At 43.8% G+C, this 24,100-nt stretch overlaps 1 protein-coding gene across 1 annotated transcript in view; it reads right to left on the bottom strand.

Moving 5' to 3' along the window:
- Positions 1-24,100, bottom strand: part of LOC146796142 (SCO-spondin-like) — a 1,481,201-nt gene that overhangs the window by 992,377 nt on the left and 464,724 nt on the right. Inside the window, exon 51 of the mRNA XM_085631266.1 lies at positions 20,557-20,698. Coding sequence (XP_085487392.1) covers positions 20,557-20,698 — 142 coding nt within the window. The remainder of the gene's footprint in view (positions 1-20,556; positions 20,699-24,100) is intronic.

Below are 24,100 nucleotides of genomic sequence, written 5' to 3' on the forward strand. Positions count from 1 at the left end.
TACCTCCACACAGGGCTTTAAATGGGTTGAGTCCTGTCAGTGCTCAACATTGGCAGTCCTCAAAACCAGGTGCTGAGACGGGTCCATATCGGGCTCTCTATTTTTGCTCTTGCCCTCTGAGTGAAACATTTATGACCTTGGCGAGGTACCTCCCTTCCCAGGCCTTTGAGGAACCTTCGAGGAGGCTGCTAAGTTATGTACATAGCCGCAATGGCAAACTAGGATCACTCTGAAAGCGCAGATCATGAATCTAAGGAGGCAAGAGGGCAACAGGGGCAGATCGCAGGCTCTATATGTAGCCCCAAGGCAGGGATTAGCTGCTAAAGGTTGATGGCACATTTTCAGCTGAGAAAAAAGCATTTGTTGAAAACCATTCTTTTTCAGCAGTTACTGTGATAGGGCATTCACCACAGCTGATGCAAAGTTCTGTTGAGTGTTTTTACAAATTTCAAGTAAATTGTCAGTACAAATGCATGAGCATTCATTCCCTCTCACACTCTGAAATGGTGAAGTTTTGTCTCTTTGGCTGCCTTGCACCCTGGGGGCTCACTGTCAATATCCGTTTGGATAAAGTATGCAGAGGTTCAAAATAGGCAGCCCATAGTAAATAGCTCATGGACGGTGTCAGTTGTTTAAAAAAAATGTATTTGCCCTAAAAAATCCATTTGCAGACTTCCTTATGGAACATAAAAATGTCTAGGCATACATTTAAATAAATTGTTGCTTATGATTTTGTCAAAGATCTGTTCATGAATTTGTGCAACAAGATTCTAGTGCCCTCTATTAGGTTATGCACTTCATCACAGAGCAGCAGCGGTCCGTGCAGGTAAAAGCAGTGGGGCAGTGGGGCCAGGTGGAGGGATTTCAACAGCCGACGACAGGGAAAAAAAAATGTATTTATTTAATTTTTCCTCGTGTTCGTCTGTTGAATCGACCCCCAACCCAGCCCCACCGCTCTTACCTGCACATGCTGCTCCTGTTACAGAGGGCATGCCCCTTTACAGTACCTCTAGTTGTTTCATGGCCAAGCCCCTTTTGAGACTCCCCACTTTTCTCTACCACTTAAAGCACTGCTTCCATTCAAAGTAACATGAGCAAGGTGAGTGAGCAGGTTGGGGCCGGTGCTTAATTTGTAAAAGAATGAGTGTCTGTGCCTGAGGAACGGCTCACAGCCTGCGGCTGGTGCTATTGAATGTCAGTGCATTGAATACCAAAGCTGCGTAGTCTGGACCCCACCTCATGCCTCTGACAGCAGAAACTCCATGCCTCTTTATCTCTGTCTTGCAAGTTGCTGCTTTCGCCCTTTGTGAAGGTTTTCCTTCTTTTTCCTTTTCTATTTGTGTGTTTTCCCTCTCTTGCTCTTGAGAAATGTGTGAAGAAGAAAAATAAGTTCGGGTCTGCAAACATAAGTGGTGGTGGGCCTTACTGGCAACCACTGGCTCAAATTAAGCACTTGTTAAGGCCCGGAGAAATTGTTTTGATTATGATGGAAACCATTCCCTTATGGACATGTTAAAGGTGATAAGTGTGATATCCTCCCACTCGCTATTTAGATACAGAAAAAGTTCTGTGTTGAGTGAGTATTTCTTCTCTTTTCATTTGCTTATGGACATGTGTTGAGATCAAAGTCCTAGCACCGGTGGAAAGAGGTGCCACCCAGCCTGTATATGCTTGTTTCACCTGCAATGTATCTTCCCATAGTGAACCAGAAGTCTTCAAGTCCACTATAAGTGCTCAGGGCTTCAATTTTGAACCTCCAGCACAGTGGGCTCTGGGGCATAGCATGCATCCAAAGGGTAACTTCACTTGTAGTGGTGGATGATGACTGCCCTACATCAGTCTGTTCAGAGACAGAAGGTTGCCTGTGGCCACTGAGTGCAAATTATGGATGGTAACAAAGTGGTGACAATGGTAACAATGAAATAAATCAGCGATTCAGCAATAAGTGTTTCACATGTGGGTACCACCAGTGTGGCAGTACTTAGGTATCCCTTCATCTTTCATTATGCACCAAATACCATGACCCTTTTTATGAACTTCTTCCTAATAAAATGGTTCTTTTAATTTCATTTTCATGCCAATAGCTAAGAGTCAATGTACTTTTCTAATTAAAAGTTCAACATTGTTAAATGTATGTAGTTCCTGACACTTGTTTCGCGTGTCTTTCTACTCTTTACAAAAGTATAAAGTTTGGGGTTTTGTGCCCAATTTGCGTGCAGTGACATCCAGTGTCCCAGTGTCCTAGGATTAAGCTGATTTAAAAAAGAGAAAGGCTTCCCAGTTCATTCTGCCCTGGGCGTGGGGACTCCTCAGCGATATGCCAATGTAGCTGATACAGTTCATTTTCCAAAAGTGACTTCCTTATGCGGTATGTCAGAACTTTAAGAGTTCTTTATTAATTGACGTAAACCTGAGCATCATGGTACTTAAGGTTTTAATGCTGTCATCAAAATGCAAGAGTTTGAAAGAAACTGAACACAACAGCTGTAGTCCTGTGTCAAGGACACAGAATCAGAATATGCTCTTTTAACGGAGAGATGGAGATCTGCTGGTATTCTGTTTTAAACTATGCTATTAGATTAATCATTTAAAAGTGTTGTGAAGTGCAGTAGGCCTTTTCAAGGGTAATACGTGCCTAACTTATGCCAATAGTTGTATATGCCCTGCACCGCCACTAGTTTTCTGGGACCAGGTCATATTTTTAAACAATGTTAACCTAGTTAAGATGGCCAATATTTTCCCTTTACTCAAAAACGCAACCTCAGCGAAACCCAATGACCCCTACACACTCCCTACCATTACTCAGGATCTATCCAGTCATTCCCCCACCACAGCTGGGAGGGCCTCACTCATTCTAAAACATTATTTGCCCTTAGATGACGGTAAAGTGGCTCTGTCCCCTGTTGTCTTGTCCCAACCCTCTAGACCCCCGTCTCAGAAGGTGAGAGACTATTCTGGTTTGCTCTGCGCACAGCTCTTCAGGCAGATTCCAACTGTTCCTCAAGCTGAGAGCTTCCCTAGTGACCCACTGCCATTGCTCTCAACAAAGGATCCTTCTTCCCTCATCCCTCTCTCCACACCACCCACTAGGCCTGAGCCCTGCCATATGTCTTCCGCGGACCATGATCGGACAACTCCATTCAATTCTGTTTGGACCATACCTGACTCACAGCTCAATGACTATTCCCCCCACGCTAATTGACCAACCTCGCTATCCAAAGACCATAGAACACCGCGAGTCCCTAACAATCAACTCCCTCCTCCGGAACTACACATCACCACCTCAGACCACCGGGACCTACAGCGAGGCCCCCCTTCACCGCCCGATTTCCTAACACATCCTTTACCCCTCTCCCAGCACTCAGACTTGGTAGCGCGCCTGAACGATATTTCTCTACAGTTACACCTTCTCACTGTTGAACTACATGACTTGAAAGCTCTCTCAATTGATCACTACCCCTTGATCTGCTCCTTCCTCACCTCTGCGAACTTGTCTAGACCCCTCCTAGGGCTAAAGATCTCAGAGGCCAGCTTCCCCCCTCTCTGTCCCAAAAACCGTACCCCTACCTAACGCCCCCTCCCGCTCCAGAAGATTGAAGGCCTACCTGGCGTCTAATGATATTAATGACCTACTCAACTCTTACTCGCATATGATCAACACCAACACAATCCCTCCAGGACAAATACAAACCATCCACTCTAACCTGAGCAGAGAACCCCCCTCACAACCTTAGAGCCATCAATATTGACAACCTTACAAGAGTGAACGTCACCCAGACTCCTTCCCCCCTTAATCTGGTACGACTTAAATGTGGGCTACTTAACTGCAAGTCAGCCAGTAAACATGCCTCTAATATCTCCGACCTCATCCAACACCATGAGTTAGACATTATCATGCTCACTGAAACTTGGCTAAATCCCGCCTCCACTCCTATCGTAGACCTCCTAGTACCTCCTACCCTCAACATAATTAGTCTAGACAGAGTTTTGAAGTTGGGTGGTGGCCTAGCCTGTATTCACAGGAACACACTCTTGGTTTCTCTCTTGGAGTCCTCTACACCATCCTCCTGTGAATACCTTTGTCTCAGCATTTCAAGTACTAACCTGCCGGTGTGCAAACCTTTTGTCACCCCCCTGGTGACAATCTCCCCTTCATTGACCAACTTATGGAAATCATCTCTGGCAATGTCGACTCGGTACTGTCCCAAATCTTCCTCTGTGATTTCAACCTTCAGTGGGCTAACCCCAACAACCACGCTGTATCTTGTCTTAATCATTCTTAGGTGATCAAGAGCTGATTCAGCATTGTGACCGGCCAACTCATAATAAAGGCGAAATTTTAGACCACATCATCTCCAATGGTCAATCCATCACATTGGGTACCATTACCCCTTGTGATTGGTCTGACCACCACTGCATCCTCTTTTATATTAACAGGGAAGTTTCTATGAAGAGGCCCAACCAACGAAATCAAAGATCTGGAAAAGGGACATCAGACCTATCAATTCAGATGAACCAGAAGCCCACTGTAAATCTGCCCTCCCCTCCAAAGCTGAGGTTCAGTTACTCACTGACTTTTACAACTCTACCATCTCTAACATCATGGATGACAGTGCAGCACTCCAACAAAAAAATGCGTCAACAAAAATATCCCAACCGTGGTTCAACGACAATTTAAACTCTGAACGCCACAAAATTAGGGCAGTGGAACAATCCTGGAAATCCAAACCCTCCTCGGACCGACTAAAACTCCTTAAAGATGAGAGCGCCTACAACAAACAAATCAAGAGCGCTAAGGCAGATTACTTTAGATACCAACTTGAGCAGGCCACTAACTGCCCCAAGAAACTATCTGAATTGGTTAAACAGCAATCAGTGGTAGCTCCAAACCACTATGATTCTGGAGGCAGCCCCCCATTATTCGATGAACTGGCTGCTTTCTTCACAGAGAAAGCAAGTCTCATCAACATTGATCTCGCTTCTAAAAAGGCTCTACTGCCATCCTCGGGGTCCACACCACCTCCTGACCTCTTTGAGGAGCTCATCCTGAACACCAAGTACAATGCATCATGGGGCTCCTTCTCTCCCTTCAGTGAAAAAGGCATCAACACGATTCTTCAGAGTATCAACCCATCTAATCATTTCAGCAACCAAATTGCCTCCTTCCATCTTCAAAGAAATCCAGAACGTCCTCATCCCCACCTGGACAAAATTGTAAAGGCTTCACTGTCACAGGGCTCGATCCCAGAGTGCCTAAAAGCAGCTCAGGTATCACCTATACTAAAAAACCTAATGCTGATTGGGCTGACTTTAACAACTTACGTCCTATCTCCAACATCCCCACCCTAGCCAAACTCCTTGAAAATGCGTCCAATCCAAACTCTGTGCGCAAATAGATAATTTCCAACTCCTAGACCAGCATCAATCTGGCTTTCGGAGGGGGCATAGCACTGAATCAGGTCTCATTCACGTCCTGGATGACATTTTAAAAATGCTCGACCAAAATGGATCCTGCCTCCAAATCCTCCTTGACCTTTCCTCTGCCTTCGACACGGTCAATCACGATAACCTCATATCCATTCTGAAGAACAGGCTGGGCTTCTCTGGTCAGATGTTACAATGGTTCTCGTCATTCCTCCACCACAGATCACAAAGAGTCAAGGCGAACCACACTCTCTTCCAGCCCTCTCCAGTACTCATGGGGGTCCCACAAGGTTCCGCCCTATCTCCTATACTCTTCAACCTGTTCCTGTAACCTTTAGCTAATACACTAAATTTCACGAACATTCTCTTCCATATGTATACGGATGATACGCAACTTTATTTGAAACTCTCCTCCCCGGATAACTTTATTTCACTCAACACTATCCTAACATCTACTCAAAACTGGTTAACCGAGAACCACCTCCTGCTCAACACCTCCAAAACAGAATTCCTTCTCATCTCTCCTCCGAACCACGTCTCCAAGCCAGACCTTTGGCTGAATTACCTTACTGCCTTCAACTGCTCCTCCCTCATTAAAGACTCAGCCAAATCTCTTGGAATCACCCTGGACAAACATCTGAACATGAAGAATCATATCAGCAATGTGTGTAAGGGAGCTAATCATTTGATGAGGACTCTCAGAAATATCAAACCATTCCTTCAACAATCTGATTTCAAGCAGGTGGGCCAAGCGCTTGTGTTAACGAGACTTGATTATGGCAGCGCTACACTCTGTGGCCTCCCCAAATATACCTTAGCTCCCCTAAGGGCATCTATGAACGCTGCGGCTAGACTGGTTACAGGTACCAAAAGAAACGTACACATAACCCCAGTCCTAAAATCCCTTAAATGGTTGCCTTACGAAGCTCGAATACATCTAAAGATGGCTTGTTTGGCACACAAAGCCCTCCATTGCAAATCCCCCAGATACCTAGCGCAAAAACTTGAACTATTTGGGGGGTGGTAGACCCTCAAGAAGTGCGAACTCTTTCCTCTTGAAACCACATATCTATAGAAAAAAGAGAACCTGCCAACGAGCCTACTCTGGCGCTGCCCCGAAGATCTGGAACTCTCTTCCACCGGAAGTACGCAGACTCTCCTTCACGGCTGCCTTCAAACTTGAAGCTAAAAGATTCCTAATGAACAAGTTCTTACCTTATATAGGTTATGATCATCCGCTCGAAGTCTCTGATCCTACAACCGTTAGACCTTCATTTGATGCTACTCTTCTGTACCTTAACGTTTGCCCCGTTCTGAGCCCGCTATATATTAGCTGTTGTATTATTCTCCTTTGACCCCTTTGTACGGTAATTATTCATGTTTGTTATGCTTTTGTTGATGTCGATATTGCACTTATTACCTTCCTTCCATCTTTTTGTAAAGCGCTCTGATATCCTTTGGGATCTTGTTCGCGCTATATAAAACTTTATAAATAAATAAATGTATAAATAAATAAATCAGACTATCTCCATCACCATCATGACCAGATCAAGTGAGAGAAATAAAGAACAGGAAGAGAGAAAGAACGAAGAGAGATAGGTAGGAAAATGGTGACAAATGAGGAAATCATTTAGAAAAAGGACCTGCAAGAGTAAGGTAAAGAGACAGGAAAAGTAGGGTGGTGGAAGAAAGAGGCATGAATTGAAACCAATTCTAAGCGGTATTGGTTTTTGGCAGCCGTGGCATTCAGCAACTCTATAGGCAGCTCTTCACTTATATCTTTTTTTTACAAATTAGCTAATGGGTGTATGAGGGGCGGATAGTGAGGTAAGTTGCAGAGCCCAGTCACTTGAGAGTGTGGGAGAGTCTTTCAACTGTCCCGCTAGCAGTCCAATGACTAAGAAAAACAAATCTCATGTCTGTCCTCAACATTTATACTGAATCGCAGTAGGTCACAAAACTCTTGAATGGTAAAAAGGAAGGCCACAAATTTCAACCCACATTTTTTTAAACACAGCTGGGCTTCCTTGAAGGAAATGGGATGCTTTAAAAAAAATGACAAGTTCATTGGCCACTGCCTACTCCAAAAAATGTTTTTCTGACCATTCACAAAGTGAAAAGAGTCCCCTGCAGACCTGTTTGCAACAAGTTAACACTACCTTTCAGTGGTCTACAAAACATGAATATTTTGGAAACGGATTTTGATTGCAAAACAATAATATGTTCCAGAAGGAATCACTATTTGGAAGGGATGCCCTAAGCACACCCCTTCCAAATAGCGATACTTTACAATTTCCTAAAACCATTTAGCAATTCAGTTACTTAATCACTAAATTAGTTCAGTACATTCAAGACACATTTTATTTTTTCTTGTTGCAAACTGAATGGTAGGGTTTGCAACCAGAATATACATTCTTGCATCCGGCCCATAATGAGTTTTAGTTTTTTTCACAGAGGTCAGACCCCTAGCCCAGAATGCATAATGCCCTAAATTGTTGCCCACCTGGGTCTAGCAGACTGCTTCTAAGGGTGTTTTTGGGGACTGAAAAGTGCTCTGTATGGAAAAGAACATGCACCACTGCCCTGAGTGCCCAACTATACTGATGTCAGGATCATTAATGTTGATTTTTATTGTCATTAGCAAACACGTCATGTGTGTGCTCCATGACATACGGCTGCCTCAAGATTGCAGTCTTGTTGGACTGGGATGGGCACTCAAAGCACAACTCTCATAGTGGGGGTAGGCTACTGCCTTACAGAAAAGTTAAGCAACATTAGTGCAGTGGTGGCAGCATACCATGTAGGTATCAGAAGATGTAAACAGGTCTTTTCTAACCTCTGTCACTGGATTAAGGCCTTTATTCTCCCTCCCTTTTAAAGTTCTGTTGCTGTCTGCTTAACTTACTCTTGACTACATCAGTTTGGTGTGAAGTACTGCGCAGAGGTGGTGATCTCCCCAAGACAGATTTGTAGATTGCTACATTCCTGTAGGTAGATAGGACACATTTTGGGGAGAGGAGGGTGAGGCTTCCCCAGTACAATTTAAAGGGTGATCTCCGATTCAGTGAGATGTAACAAGGAAGGGGATGGCCACACCTCAGGATGGAGATGGGACTGATAAGAGAATCATAAAGTTTAGGGCTTAGAGCCATGGGCTAACCATTTGTTGCACATATCACTGTCCTTGACACACAGGCGTAAACTCTAGTCACTCTCATGGCCTGTGTTGTGGGACTATCAGCTTTAGAGACACGCCTGCTGTGACAGACTGCTTTTCAAGAGAAAGAGGGAGCAGAGGAGTGGACACTTCAAAGGAATCCGAGAAATGGACTATAAGAAGGGGATTTTGAGACCCCCAAAATGGCCATTTGCCAAGTAGCCAGATGGGCTGTGTGAGGGAGAAGCCTGTGCCCTGGAAGCAGGAGCATCAGCGCCTGCCGGCTTGATAAGACTAGTGTGCTCTGTGAGGGACAGTAGAACACTGGAGGGAGCTCGAGTGGGGAGCACTGTTGAGTGGACTCCCTGTGTTATGTGTGAGTAAATGGTTGCTGCACAGATTGGGTTGTTGACTGTGTGCAGTCGGTAATCCTCATATGCCAGGAGAGGGTGGCAATGAATTTAGCCGTGTGTTTTGCTGCGCATATTAGTCCTGAGCATGCTTTGTGGTAGCGATGCTGTGACCCTATATGCCAGGAGGGGTTGCCAGGGAAAAGGCTGTAGTGGGGCAAAGGTCATATCCCCGTCAAGTAGCAAGGTGGTTACCCATAATGCGAGGAGGGGCTGAATGGGAGAATTTCATCATGCTGATTGGACTGGAGCCCGTGGTCAGTGAGTTGCAGTCCCAACCTCAGAGGAAGACTGTGTAATTGTTTGTGGTTGTTGTATTTTTACTTTGTGTGGTTATTGAAAATGTAATTCTTGTCTTTTTTCCATTAAAGTCAGTATTTGGCTGGCTGGAGAATGATTTATTGCTGCTGCAGCACACCTTTTAAGTTGTGAGCTTGTGTTCACTATCCTGTATCTACCTACATACCCCCCTTCCCTGCCAAGGGAAGCATAGACCTCTCGGACCACACACCCCTGAGAGTTTAAGTGCAGAAGGGTTACCTTGGGCCTCAACACATATAGTGGGCCCAGTAGCCCCTGTGTGCCCCGTAGCCCTCAGAAAGGGATTCTGACAGTGGGATTATTGATTGTTTTTTCTTAAAGTTTAGAAACTATAGACAGCTAGTTCTGCTAGGTTACTGCATGTTATAGCAGTTTTAGCACGCTACATGCCACCAACAGGCTTCTTCAGAGAGCCTCTTTGATTGTTTTTTCTCGAGTCATACATTTCCATCTCCTTTGTATTCAGTTCTTCAACACCTTTAACACATTATTAATGAACTTGTACATCAACTCAACATTATCTTTAATCCTCCTGGCAGATAAGTGAGTTAACCTCTATCAGAAGAACCTAGGACTCTTTACATTCATACTCCAATTTAAGAGCATTAACCCCTCCAATATCAAAGAGCAGATTGTCTGGATTTTTTAAAAAAAGACCTCTAACACTTTGGCAATCCATTTAGATCTGCACCCCTAGGTGCAGTCATCTATCAACATCATTGTTAAAAAATATTTATTACAACAAAGTCATTAAAAACCACATCACACACAAAAATACTAAAACTAACCACAAAATTACAAGAGAATTACAATAAAATAAATTCTTATATGTATTCACACAGAGGATTGTTTACCTCTGAGGCGGAAGCCGGAGGCTTGTTCACTCGTTTTTTTAAAACTGTAATAATTGTGTTTAGCTACTTTTAAAAGCACTTTCAGCTTAAACTGAGCTCTCCTCTGGCTTGAGTACCTCCCCAGGCTTCCCACTGTCAGCGGATCGAGCGCTGCACCGGGGGCAAGTTCCCAGGGCCGCCATCGCTTCGAACGCGAGGCCACGCCCACACGTCAGGCCACGCCCACTTTCTGGACCTATAAGAAGCGCTGATTGAGAGCGCCTTCATTAGGATTGTTTACCTCTGAGGCGGAAGCCGGAGGCTTGTTCACTCGTTTTTTTAAAACTGTAATAATTGTGTTTAGCTACTTTTAAAAGCACTTTCAGCTTAAACAGAGTTCTCCTCTGTCTTGAGTACCTCCCCAGGCTTCCCACTGTCAGCGGATCGAGCGCTGCACCGGGGGCAAGTTCCCAGGGCCGCCATCGCTTCAAACGCGAGGCCACGCCCACACGTCAGGCCACGCCCACTTTCTGGACCTATAAGAAGCGCTGATTGAGAGCGCCTTCATTAGGATTGTTTACCTCTGAGGCGGAAGCCGGAGGCTTGTTCACTCGTTTTTTAAAAACTGTAATAATTGTGTTTAGCTACTTTTAAAAGCACTTTCAGCTTAAACAGAGCTCTCCTCTGTCTTGAGTACCTCCCCAGGCTTCCCACTGTCAGCGGATCGAGCGCTGCACCGGGGGCAAGTTCCCAGGGCCGCCATCGCTTCGAACGCGAGGCCACGCCCACACGTCAGGCCACGCCCACTTTCTGGACCTATAAGAAGCGCTGATTGAGAGCGCCTTCATTAGGATTGTTTACCTCTGAGGCGGAAGCCGGAGGCTTGTTCACTCGTTTTTTTAAAACTGTAATAATTGTGTTTAGCTACTTTTAAAAGCACTTTCAGCTTAAACAGAGTTCTCCTCTGTCTTGAGTACCTCCCCAGGCTTCCCACTGTCAGCGGATCGAGCGCTGCACCGGGGGCAAGTTCCCAGGGCCGCCATCGCTTCGAACGCGAGGCCACGCCCACACGTCAGGCCACGCCCACTTTCTCTCTCCCCAAATGTGCTTTCCACGCAAGCGCAGCGGACGAGCGCAGCGGGCGCGCCGTTTGCGCGCCGAAGGCGCGCCTAAGGCAAGCCCGTCTGGGCCCGTCCGGGCCAGGCCGGGCACAGGGCCATCCACTATGCCCGTTTTTCACAGCCCCCGGATCACACACTCACGTGACTACCTCCTTCAATTCAGCACGGCAACTCCCTCCCCTGGAGCCTTACCATCTCCTAAGCCCCATGAGGAGTCTGCAGAGATACCCACCCACAAGTCCTCCAATGGTATCAGCCTAGCTCTGCTGAATTGCAGATCAGCCCCTAAACACGCCATAGAGATCAAAATGCTGATCGAAGACTCAAAACTAGATATTCTATTCCTCACGGAAACCTGGTTAACATCTCACTCCGAAGCGGACATTGTGAACATGCTCCCCCAGGACTACCTTATACAATATCAAAACAGAAAGAAGGGAATAGGAGGAGGACTAGCAATTGTCCACAAAAACTCCTTTGTATGTAGGTTACAAGAAGGAGAAATAGAGGATTGCGAAAGCACCCATTTCTCTCTTCAGATAACCCCTAACAAATCACTTACGGGCACTCTGATATATCGCCCACCCGGCAGCCCAGGAAATTTTGTTAACTCATTGCTTGAGTCCACTACTTCCTCCTGCATCTCGTTCCCTAACTTCATCGTGCTAGGTGATTTAAATTTACATTTCGAGGACAACACAGACAAAACGGCTGTGGACCTCACCTCACAATTAAAAGCACTCGATATTCATTTAATCAACTCAGAGGCTACGCACATCAAAGGTCATCTTTTGGACCCTCTCTTCACCAATCTCCCCAAAACTGAGGTTCGACCTGCGATCCCTCTCCCCTGGACTGACCATTTTCTCCTCCCATTTATCTGGCAAATCCAAGTAAGAAAGGCCCACACACCAATTCCCAGAGAATACGATAGAATATGGTCTAAAATATCATCTGAGCATTGGACTCAGGAGCTAATTCGCTCCGCTCCCCTGCCACTTCCTGACCCGGTTAATGCAGATAAAAACCTTACTAGCTGGCTCACGTCCACTCTGGACATTATCGCCCCGAAACAAGATCTAAAAAAGAAAAATAACTCCTTTAAGTCGCCTTGGTTCTCACAAGAACTCAGGAACCTACGAAAAATTTGTAAAATCCACGAGAGAAAGTGGAGAAAAAACTGGGACCCCCTTATCAAGGAAGAGTACAGAACTGCAATGAGGATCTATAAAGCAGCACGGAAAGCAGCCCAAGCCTCATTCTTTGACAAAAAAATCAAAGCTGCATCTAGCTCATCCCGAGAGACTTACAAAATAGTCAAAGAACTGCGCAAAATACCCACCCCCCCCTCCTTTCAACAACCCTCAGTTGCCAGATGCAACCAAATAGCGGGCTTCTTCCAAAGCAAGATTACCAACATTCTGCAGTCACTCCCGCCCAAATCAGACAGCAATCCCCCTGCTGCCCCCCTCCCCCCTTCCCCAAGACCCACCCTCGACAGCTTTAACCAACTGTCTAACGATGACTTTCTGAAAGCCCTATCAGACCTGAAAAGCGGCTCCCCCAACGACCCTGCTCCTATTCGAATCTTAAAACAAGTCAGACCTACCATATCCCACCTGGCCACTAACCTTATTAATACCTCGCTGGGCCAAGGAGTGGTTCCCCCCAGCTGGAAGCATGCCATGGTCAAGGCATTACAGAAAAAACCAGGACATGACCCATCAGACCTATCCAACCTTCGACCGATCTCTCTCCTGCCTGGCCTGAGCAAAATCGCAGAGAAGGCAGTTAACCAGCAATTGTCAGCCTTCCTCGAATCCAATAATCTTCTTCGACCCTCACAAACAGGCTTCCGACCAGGCCAGGGGACCGAAACAGCCCTCCTGAAAGTGGTAGAGGAGGCTAGATGCATCTTGGATTCAGGGGGATCGGTCTTACTGATCCTCCTGGATCTAAGCGCTGCATTTGATACGGTGGACCACAAGATCCTAATACAGCGACTATCTGAACTAGGAGTGAGAAGCACGGCACTATGTTGGCTCTCCTCCTTCTTAGAAAACCGTACCTTCCAGGTTTGTGAAGGGAACGTCCGATCAGATATCCTTTCCCTCCAGTGTGGGGTCCCCCAAGGCTCTTCACTGAGCCCTACACTGTTTAATACATATATGGCCCCCCTGGAGGATGTGGTCTCCCCATTTGGGATAAAAGCCGTCACCTACGCTGATGACACCCAAATGATCGTATCATTTTCACTCGAGGAAGAAAAAATCAAAAACCTTCATGACTGCCTAGAAGGTATACATGCCTGGATGTCTAACTCAAGGCTCAAGCTCAATGGGTCAAAAACCGAGCTTATGCTCTTGGGACACCAACCACCATCCCTCCCCACTACTATGTGGCCTTCATGCCTAGGACCCATCCCTCAGCCTAAAACTGAAATCAAAAGTCTAGGCTTCTGGCTTGAACAGAACCTTTCCATGACAACACAAGCCAAAAAAACAGCCGGCACCTGTGTTGGTCTACTTCGATCTACCAGGAAGATTCTTCCACTACTTCCCGCAACTTCCCAGAAAATGCTTATGCAAGGTCTAATATTATCAAGATTGGACTATTGCAATGCCCTTTTTTGGGTGCCCCTGAAGCCACGCTCAATGTCCTGCAGCGAACACAAAATGCCGCTGCAAGGATACTCACTGGCACCCCCCGTAGAGTTTCAGCCAAACCTGCCCTTAAGACACTGCACTGGTTGCCGATACGCGAAAGGGTCAAATTCAAGTCCCTTTGTACCACCCATAGAGCTATGCAAAACCAAGGACCCCCAATGCTGAAATCTATGCTCTACCCATACACCCCGAACAGACCCTTACGGTCAGCGCAAGGCAACCTGGCCAAGGTCCACCGAACTAAAAGAGCTCGTACTGGTGGACGCCGTTTCTCGGTGGCCGCCGCAACCCTCTGGAACTCTCTCCCAATCCAACTCCGGTCTGAACCTAATCATATGAAATTCCGAAAGCTTCTCAAAACTCACCTTTTCCCACAATAACCTTTTCTCTTCCCCCTTAGCCTCTACCCTCAGTTGTTGGTCTACAATCACAGCGCTGGTACGCTTCCGGGCAGCCATGCGCAATACAAATCCCAAATTCATTCATTCATTCATTCATTCACTCTTGAAATGACATATAGGCAAGAACTTTGAAATATTTCAATGCTAAACATATTAATAAACTCTGGCAAACAGTCAACTAAAAGAGAAAATCTGATATATTAGAGATGAATCACACTTGATTATTATGGAGTAAACATTAATGTCTAGATAGATCTGGCTCTGCAGACCATTGCTGTATCTCCCTTTTATTGACCAGAGTTTCCATTTTTGCATCCTTATCTACGCATGCTTTATTGTTTTCCTCAGATTAAAATGCACTACGAATTGCACTTCAAATTGGTTTTGTTACTATCGGTTTTCTCAACACCCTAACGCACAACTGATGGGATCAGAGAGCCAATATTTATGTAGAAAACTTTTATCCAAATTGGCTCAAGGCACTGGTCTGATACTCAGCCATGAACTTTCCAAAAAATACTGAATCACCTCTGGAAACAGGTGCGTTTAGAGGACTTTGAGTAGTATATATATATCCTATTCAAGCCCAGCTAGTCCTTGAGGTGTCATTTGCATACTACATCTGCTACCTCAGTCCCCTAATCAGCCTCATTCAATCTGGGATGCCCTTCTTCTATCTCAAATTAATTATGAATAATACAAAATATATTTTCATGTTCTAGTTCAAGGGAAGGTTCCCTCGTCACACTTGCCCTGTTTGCAATGATCTCCAGTTCATACCACAACAGATATTTGAGTTTTCGATTTATGGAAGGGGCTTACATGTACTTCAGACAGTCAGACTCACTCTATGCAGACCAAGTTGTCTACATCCACCGAGTGGTCCGCCAGGGCCCTATTCATGGCAATCGACCATATGCATTTCCCCTTAGATGATTGAGCGCAGAGCTTCTATGTTGCAGGCCAACTGCGACTGATCACCTTGAATGTCAACTGCGTAAATGACAAGGTGAAATGGGAATATTTCTTAAAGGTACCCCGTAGGTTGAGGCCTGATGTAATCTTTCTTCAAGAAACCCACCTGTTAGGACACAAATGCTTGGAGGTTTGAGAGCACTGGGATCGCTGCCGTGAGGGGAACGGCACCTACCTTCTGCCTTCAGCCAAAACGCCGTGAGGGGAACGGCTACACAGGTTGCTACACGCAGTGAGGGGAACGGCTGCACTCAATCTCACAGCTGCCCTGATGCCACGGTGACGCTGCATTCGCGCCCGGAGGCGCGATTTAAGTTCTGCCTAACTCCGGCATAGCAAGTAAGTTTTTGAGAATTGCCAGCCGAGCACGCAAAACGATGTCTAATCCCTGAGCTCTTATATTTATGTATGGATATTTTGTATAAATTGATGAATGAATTGATATTTTATATGATTGCTAACTGTCTATTGCTACTGGATTTTTACTCTCCATTTGTCATAAGATGGTCTGGTATGTAACTGTGACAGGCAATCTCCAGGGAAAATTCCTATCCATGATTAGTATAGATGCACCTCCTCAGCTGTCAGCAGACTTCCTTAGACTCTTTGTCGATGTATTGCTGCAGCTCCCAGTTGGATCCTGGGTTCTGGGGTGTATTCTTAATAGCATGAGGGAGACAACTATGGACTGCTCCAACATGCCCCAAGAGAAGGGAATGGGTCTGACACTTCTAGTGAGGTTTTTAAGATCTATGGCCCTTGTTGATGCCTCGTGACTTCGTCACCCTACTGAGAGATGTTACACCTTTTTCTTAGGGGTGCAAAAATCATTCCCACAACTAGATTATGTTCAGTGACCCAAATCTGACACTTGAGGATGGGGATGGGGCAGATCCTAGCCTGAGATCTCACGGACCACTCACTGGTTAAAATGGTGATCCAGATGGAACCTGGTGGGATCAGGAGAGGCTGGAGACTGGGCATCTGGAGACTAATGTCTTAGGAATACCGGAACTTGCTCCTTGAGGGCATAGACACTTATCGCATCTTGAACAAGGGTTCAGTTATGTCTCCAGGGAATGGTGTGGAAGGCTATTAAAGCCAGTATTCAGAGTGGAGGAGATCATCAATTACAGTACTGGTCAAAAGTGGAAATCACAACAGGAGTTTACTGACGTTGAGACTCATATCAGGGATCTGGAATATCAGCACTTCACTTGCCTGGAGCGTTCTCTCCTTAATCAGTCCTTCAACAAACTGCTAAATGACATGTGCATTGCGTGGATTGCCACTCAGACTCACAAACATCAATGGGGGGGCAAGGCCAGCAACACGCTACACTGACTCAGCTCGCTTCACTGTTTTGGACAACGGTGGTAGGTTTTTGGTGGTGATCTCTCTATACTATACAGATTCTCATCATATTATGCTCAACTCTATATCAAACTGTGCAATTCCAAGCTGACAGATTTTACCTCCTGTATAGAGGATCTCCCCACTCTCTAATTAGATATTAAGGACAGAAACCTCCTTGAAAATGAAATCACAGAGGAGAAATTAGGCAAGGCGTTGAATCAACTCAAATTGGGCAAAACCCTGGGACCAAACGGGATCCCAGTGTCATTCTTGAAGGCCTCATGGTCACGCCTTGGGGCCTTTCTGCTTGACACCAGGAGGCCTTAGAGGTGGGCTTACTCCTGCCAGACCTACAGTAGGCAGCTTCAGACTGTGAATCCTTCTAGCCCATCTCTCTTCTTAACACAGAGGTGAAGATCTGAGGCAAAGACCAAACATTTCGGCTGTTAAACGTGGTTGTCTCTTTGATCCATTCCAGTCAGTCAGGTTTTATGCCTCACCGCACTACGCAGCATAATATTCAAAGGGTTTATAATACTGTGGCTCTAGCACACAGACTGCCCGGCAAGCAGGCGTTGCTCAAGTTAGCTTTTGCAAGGCTTTCGTCTCATTCGGATGAGACTATCTGTTCTCCATACTGACCAAGATGAACTTCAGCCCCCGGATCCTTAACTATGTGAACTGCTCTATACAAGGTCATGCACGTGAGACTGTACAGGAGGGGTCGTATCTGTAACTTTCTGGTTGAAAGAGGAACTCTGCAGGGGTGCCTGTTGTCACTCCTCTTGTTTGCACTTACCATCAGACCTCTTGCAGAATGGCTGTGGCTGGATGTACAGGTGAGAGGTGGGAGGGTTTGAATTGGTTTCAGGGTGGAATATAAGATCACTCTATATGTTGACAATGTTCTCATTTTGCTGAATGACCCCATGGTCTGGACCCCTAGGCTTTATACACCTGGCAGGTGTTTTAGAGCTTCTTCAGCCTCCAAGTGAACGCTGCAAAATCATTGGTATTCCCCATAGGTGCTAGCTCAGCCTGTGTGTCCTGGGTGAATGGCCTGCGCATTGTCTCTAATGGGTTTCACTACCTGGGAGTATACGTGACCACAGATCCTCAAAAGATGTGGAACTAGAACTGACAACTGCAGTTAGATAGCCTAATATTAGACTTGAGATTCCGGGCCTCACTCCCATTGTCCTTCTTGGGCATGTCTGCTATCTTTAAGATGGTGATGCTTACGCACCTGCTCTACTAATTGCATAACTATCTTGCCCTATTCCAAAGACTTTTTTGGTTGCATCAATGCACTGTTGTGGGGCTTCCTGAAACCACCTACCCCCCTAGGACTGCACTGTCCAAATGCCTTGCATCCACTTTTGAGGATGGCCTAACAATGATGGATATTGTATCTTTCTGCGGGGCCTCACATTTGGCAGTCTTAAATGCATGGTGGTTTGGTGGGCTCTAAGACCCAGCCTATACATCTGGAGTGTCAGCGATAAGTGGAATACGACTATCACACTTTTTGTTTCTGGAAGTACAGTCCCAGAGTCCCTCTCTCCGGCCACAAACACAAGTGGTGTTTAGGGTGATGCACTCAGGCCCCTTGTCTGGTCCTAACATCTGACAAGGAAACGCCTTTGTGGACCAGCACCTGGCTTCAGCAGGTGGAGGAACCATCAGACTTTGGGCACTGGGACCTAATTGCTATTTCCAAAGTAGTTGACTTTGCACCTTAGGCAATGTTAAAGTAATTTTTGGAACTGCAGGAGGAATATGATCTCCCTTGCAGCCAGTTTTACCCCTGCCTGCAGATTAGACATGCACTCAACCCCCATATCTCAAGCTTGCATAATATCGCAGTTCAAAGCCTGCTAGAGGTCAGGGTTTTATAAAAAAAAAGCTCGAAAAACACCAAGCCTCCCTTATATATAAATCACTCCTGGTTAACACTACAGTCTCTTTTGACTAATTGTGATAAGCATGGGCTTTAGATCTGGGCACACTTGACGAGGACGGTTGGAGGGACTCCCTAGCATCCCCTACAGAAGCCACTGTCACTTCTCAATTCTGTACCATTCAATTAAAGTATCTACACCAGGCTTATCTCATAAGGGTGCGGCTGTGGAAAAAGGAGGCTATACGATCATAAACTTTCCTGCATTGCTCAGCATCCATAGGCAACTTTCTTCACGCTGTTTAGGTCTGTGCTGTTCTTGTACAATTCTCGGGGGGAGTGGGTGGGTACTGCTGACCTGGTGGTGGGGCAGTCTTGGATTTGAGGCTCCCCAGAAATTCCAGGCTTGTTCTGCTATATATTTTTGATGGCATGGATGGGAATAGGTATATGAGAGCTTTATTGTGACTTGGCTTGGCTATGGTCAAATGGGCTATTGCCAAGGATTGTAGGGACCCTGCAGCAACTTTGTTGAAGGTGTGGAAGAGAGGGTTGGACCACTGCCTCAGCCTGAAACAGCCCATGTTCCTGGACCGGGACTGTCCTCAAAAACATGAAAAAATATGGAGATACTGGCTCAGTATAGGGGAATTAACCATGAGCCATTTACAGTAGGGACCTGGACACTGGATACTGACATACGTATGTTGGAGCCTCGTTTGGCCAAGGAAGGGGAAGGAATCAGGAGGAGTGACACACGAGGGAGCCCACATACGTTTTGGCAGTTAGGCACTTTACTGATGTGTCTGCTTCTTCACAATTTCTAACTGTTGGTTTATATTGTATTGTACATAAAACAATAAAAAGTGTTATAGAAAGATTTTCTTGCACAGTAGAACCCATAACAATATGGGGAAATCCTGGCACTCCACAAGAATCCCATAGGGTTCACTCCCTTGATCATCTATTGCTGAGGTGCATTGGCTTTCCATTGACTTTAAATTCTTTAAGGACCATGCTATCAAGACCGCATAAACAACCAGGTGCCAGCACAGCTGGTACTGGAAGATTGCATTTTTCCTCCTTCCCACAACCCTTGCTCTGTTGTAAAAGTGACTGTTCTCTTTCATATAAATGGAGGAAATAATTAGTTAAACTGTCTCCCATACACATTCTAGACTCCTAGACTTTGAAGTCATTCCTTCAAGCTAATTCCTGCATTATTATGTTCAAATATATGTTACTAAATTACCTCATCCTGAGGTCTTTAATAACTCTCTTGTCACAGTCTGAATTTAATTCTAGACTAATCACATCTTCACTAAATACCTACCTATATGCTAGCAATTCAGACTGCCTTGTCATCAAGGTAGTGATCTTCAGTGGACAAAGAGCAACCCAAACCCATTCTATCACCGCACTGTAAAAGTGGAAAGCCAAAAAAGTGGCATGTAGAAATTTCAATTTGTGTTCATTATGTTGGAACTGTGAACAATCTTATGTTTTATATAGGCTTATCTAATTCCCTCCTCCAAGTTCAAGAGTAATTGAAACATGGATGTTCCTGCAATCTCTCTATCCTTCTTTAAGTCCATGCCATCTACGGCACCAGTATAGATACTTGCCTCTCTTACTACTTACTGATACTACTCTGTGTAATAGTCCAAAATGCCATATATTTTGTCTGAACCTGCTTATAACCACATATCTAATAACACGTGTATGCATTGATGTAGCTATATCAAACATATCGACATTCCCACACATATTGGTATGTATTTTTGTTATATATAGTGTTCAACTGCTGCCTGGGGGAAGGTCTGTGATCTGAAAATAACCCAAACATATTATTTGAAAAGAAAATGGGTGGAGAAGTCCTTCGCTACAGAAACCAAACAGAGTGTAGGATATAATGAGTTGATACATCATTGTGTCTCCATAGACATTACATTGATCAAGACATCTTCTCCCAGGCCTACCCTAGAAACTCACCCCAGAGGCAGCCAAGCACTTCGACTCTCAGGTACAGGCTTTTGTGATGTGCCACAGGCAGGATACGTAGGTAGCGGGTCAGCAGGGGGTGTTGCAGTTCTCTTATTACAGGGGTATTAGTGTCCTTATTTGCTTCAAAGATCTGATAGATGAAATAAATATGGTGAGTTCTTACCTGTAACTACTGATTTCCCTCCATTACTCAGTTTTCTCTAGCTTCATTTATTTATATTGGCTGAATTTACCACTCATTACCATGTCAGCTGAAGAGTGATAACAGCGTGCACAGAAATCAGATTGTATTGAGACCAGTTAGTGCCTTTAAAATGTCCTTAGAACTGGTATAAAATCAAATAAGATTATGTGGAAAAATTGTATGTGATCTGAGAATAAACTTTCCCACAAAATCAGTTCATTTCAAATCAAAATATGATTTTAATTATTTTTTTCATCATTGTTGTTGTTCATTATAGTTATAACAGCCACAGCCAAGACACTGGTATTTATAGTAATGTTTAATGGATGACATCACACTCTATGTTCGCCATTACAGATATTGCCATTTCTGTAAGTGAGATTTTAACAGGCTTGTATTAAGAGGCCATACTTGTCTGTAAACTATTTGGTGTGTTAATTTCTATATTTTTGAGATTTATTACAGTTTAGATGAGCTTACCTGTTTAATTGAAGGGAAAAGGCAGACTTACAAAATGAATGGCTTGTTGTAAAGGGATATGTTCCTAAGGATATCTCTATTTTCGTTCTTCTTTTCGTCTCTCTGTTCTTTTTTCCTTTTTGATGGGCATCATTGTCTTTGGCATACCAGTGCTAGTAGGTTCAAGTTTATAATGTTCTAGCACAATGATTGGTCATATTCAAATCATGTGATCTTACAAAACTAGTGTTTCAAAATATTATGGGGACATCATATATTTTTTATGTACTTTCTAATTACTATGTACCATATCTGTATTTTAAATTATAGTCTTGACGTATTTTTAGAATATGCGGTTGAAGGTATTTTTCAGTTAAAAATACATTTCTTTGGTGTCGAATACTGGGCTATTTAAATTCAGCATAGAATGACTGGACATTGGTTTATGATGTTTTATTGTACCTTTGCAGCAAACACTTAAAAATGCTTTTTGTTTTTGAATTAACAGCCCTGAGGAACACACTGCGTCACTAAACAAGTGTTGAATGTGGCTGTGATAACTATGATGAACAACTTCAACTATGATGAAAAATGGATTACAAACATATTGTGCTTGTAAATGATCTGATTTTGTGGAAACGTTTGCTCTCAGATCACATACATTTTACCATATGGCTTACTACCAGTTGGGGAACTGGTGATCTGAGTCAAAGCGCCGGACTAAATATTCCTGCATCCCATACAGTGTTTTGTTTTATTTTGACAGGTAAGATTATGTCTGACATACAATGTATCTACCACAACCCAGATTTCAAGAGGCTTTAACTTGTTGATAAATCCGTCTACTTTTCCAAAGCCTAGTCAGCCTGTAATCTGGAGAAATCAGATGCTGAACAATCAGCAATTACTTCTCATCTTAAATTTAGCACACCTCTGGCTGCATATGAAAAATTCCCAAAAATGGACACCTATTCATTTAACCTATTTTCTTAAGCCACTCGCTCAACAAAAGCTTTTTACCACTTACTAACCAACAACCAACGAAACAGGATCTACAATGCTCTTTGTCCCAAAGAAAACTCCCTATAAGCTTCACTTCAAAGCGATTGGTAAAGACCAAATGACTTCTTAGTTTACATGGATCAGCTGTGATGCAATGATGAAGTTAGCAACATAGTTTTTTTAAAGCATCCTAAATCTATTAGCCAGGAATTGAAGCCAGATGTTAAGAAGGGATTGTGTAAGACGAAGATACGTGCCACATTAGTGTTCTGAATTCAAGAATCAATTTAATTATTGTCAGATTTTAAGAAACCTGTGTCTGATTAGTTGTATGTCAGAACATTGACTACACAGAATCACACAAATACCATGCCACGAAAAAATCACACCAAAATGATTGACAACATATTGTAGAGGTAAGCACACATTGATAAGTATAAATTTACTATTCTCAACTCCACATCTAAGTACCTTGATGATACATATATTGTCAAGGTACATAGATGTGGAGCTAAGAATAGTGAACCATTGCTTTCCTATATATACTTACTTTTAGGATATATGGATCGTCAATATTTTTGCTACAATATTTTTGTAGCATGGTATTTAAAACTTGAGATTCCAGTAACATACCGTCTCATAAATCTTTTGAATTTCAAGTCTGTGGAAGACTTTAAAGTTGATTCTCAGACATCAGTTTGTGAGTGACTGCCTCATTTTTATATTGTGTGATATTCACAAACTGATTTTAACAAGACGCTTTAACTAGATTTGCCCAATTACTTTAAGAACCCTGTTTGATTAAGCTCCTAAATTTAAGAAGTCTTTTTTTAAATTTGCATCTTGGTGTTAGAAAGACAACTCTAAAAGACCAGCCTCCTACTTTTGTTGAATCTTTTTATGCTATCATCCACATTTTAAGAACTCCTTATAGTGATAGCACCTGATTTTAAGAAAGCTATGTGGGATTAGCACCTTTGCTTAAGAGGTCTGTATGAGATAAGTCTTTTGGTTTTAAGTAGTGATATTAGTCTGTGGTTTTAAATTATTGTGAGATAGGCACAATTGGCTCATGTATAATTGTGTTTTAATGTTGCAAAGGATGTGGTTTGCAAAACATCTGGGTTTACAATCACAAAATAGTTTTTTTACAATTTATCAAAGTCTTTTTACATGTTAGAACAGTTTTTCTGACTTGTAAAACGGCTTTTGAGATACACCACTACTAGGAGAGGATGCAAAAAGGTTGTTGCCTCTCCCCCTATTTTAGCACTGCAATGGAATATATCAATGGTTTATGACTACAATTTTTCTCATAATCCATTGATCAGTAACAAGCCCCCTAGCTGGGGTAGAACCAAATTCGTAAAGTGGAAGCTGTTGCCATGGTTTAGGGTATCATGTCAGTGGACTTGGAGGACAGCAAGCAGTGGCCAAGAGGGCTCCAATCTCTCTAATTAATATTAATTAGGTAGGATGCTTAGTGACCCCATGAAACTAAACACTTTATGATGCGACCCATCAGCAAATAGGTTGTATCACAAATTGCATTCCTGTTTAAAACCAGTCAGTATGCAAGTTGCACATCTCTGGTTTGCAAATGGAGGTAGTACATCAGGATCAACATTTTCTAAAGATTGTGCTGAAATAGCCCCTCAGTTTCTGTGCGATTAATCACTGATCTTTGAAGAAATGTGTGCAGATTAGATCTTGATTTTAAGAAAAGGAGTGTGTTAAATGTTTTCCTCATTGTTAGAAGTCTGTGATATTATCTATGATTTAAAAAAAGGTGCGTATGTGTTTTATTCTATTATTTAAGAAGTCTCTATGAGATTCGCACCTGGGTTTAAAAATAAGCCTTTGTCAGTTTTGCACTTAACTTTAAAA

Source organism: Triturus cristatus, chromosome 10 (genome assembly GCF_964204655.1).
Source record: "Triturus cristatus chromosome 10, aTriCri1.1, whole genome shotgun sequence".
NCBI classification, from domain to species: Eukaryota; Metazoa; Chordata; class Amphibia; order Caudata; family Salamandridae; genus Triturus; species Triturus cristatus.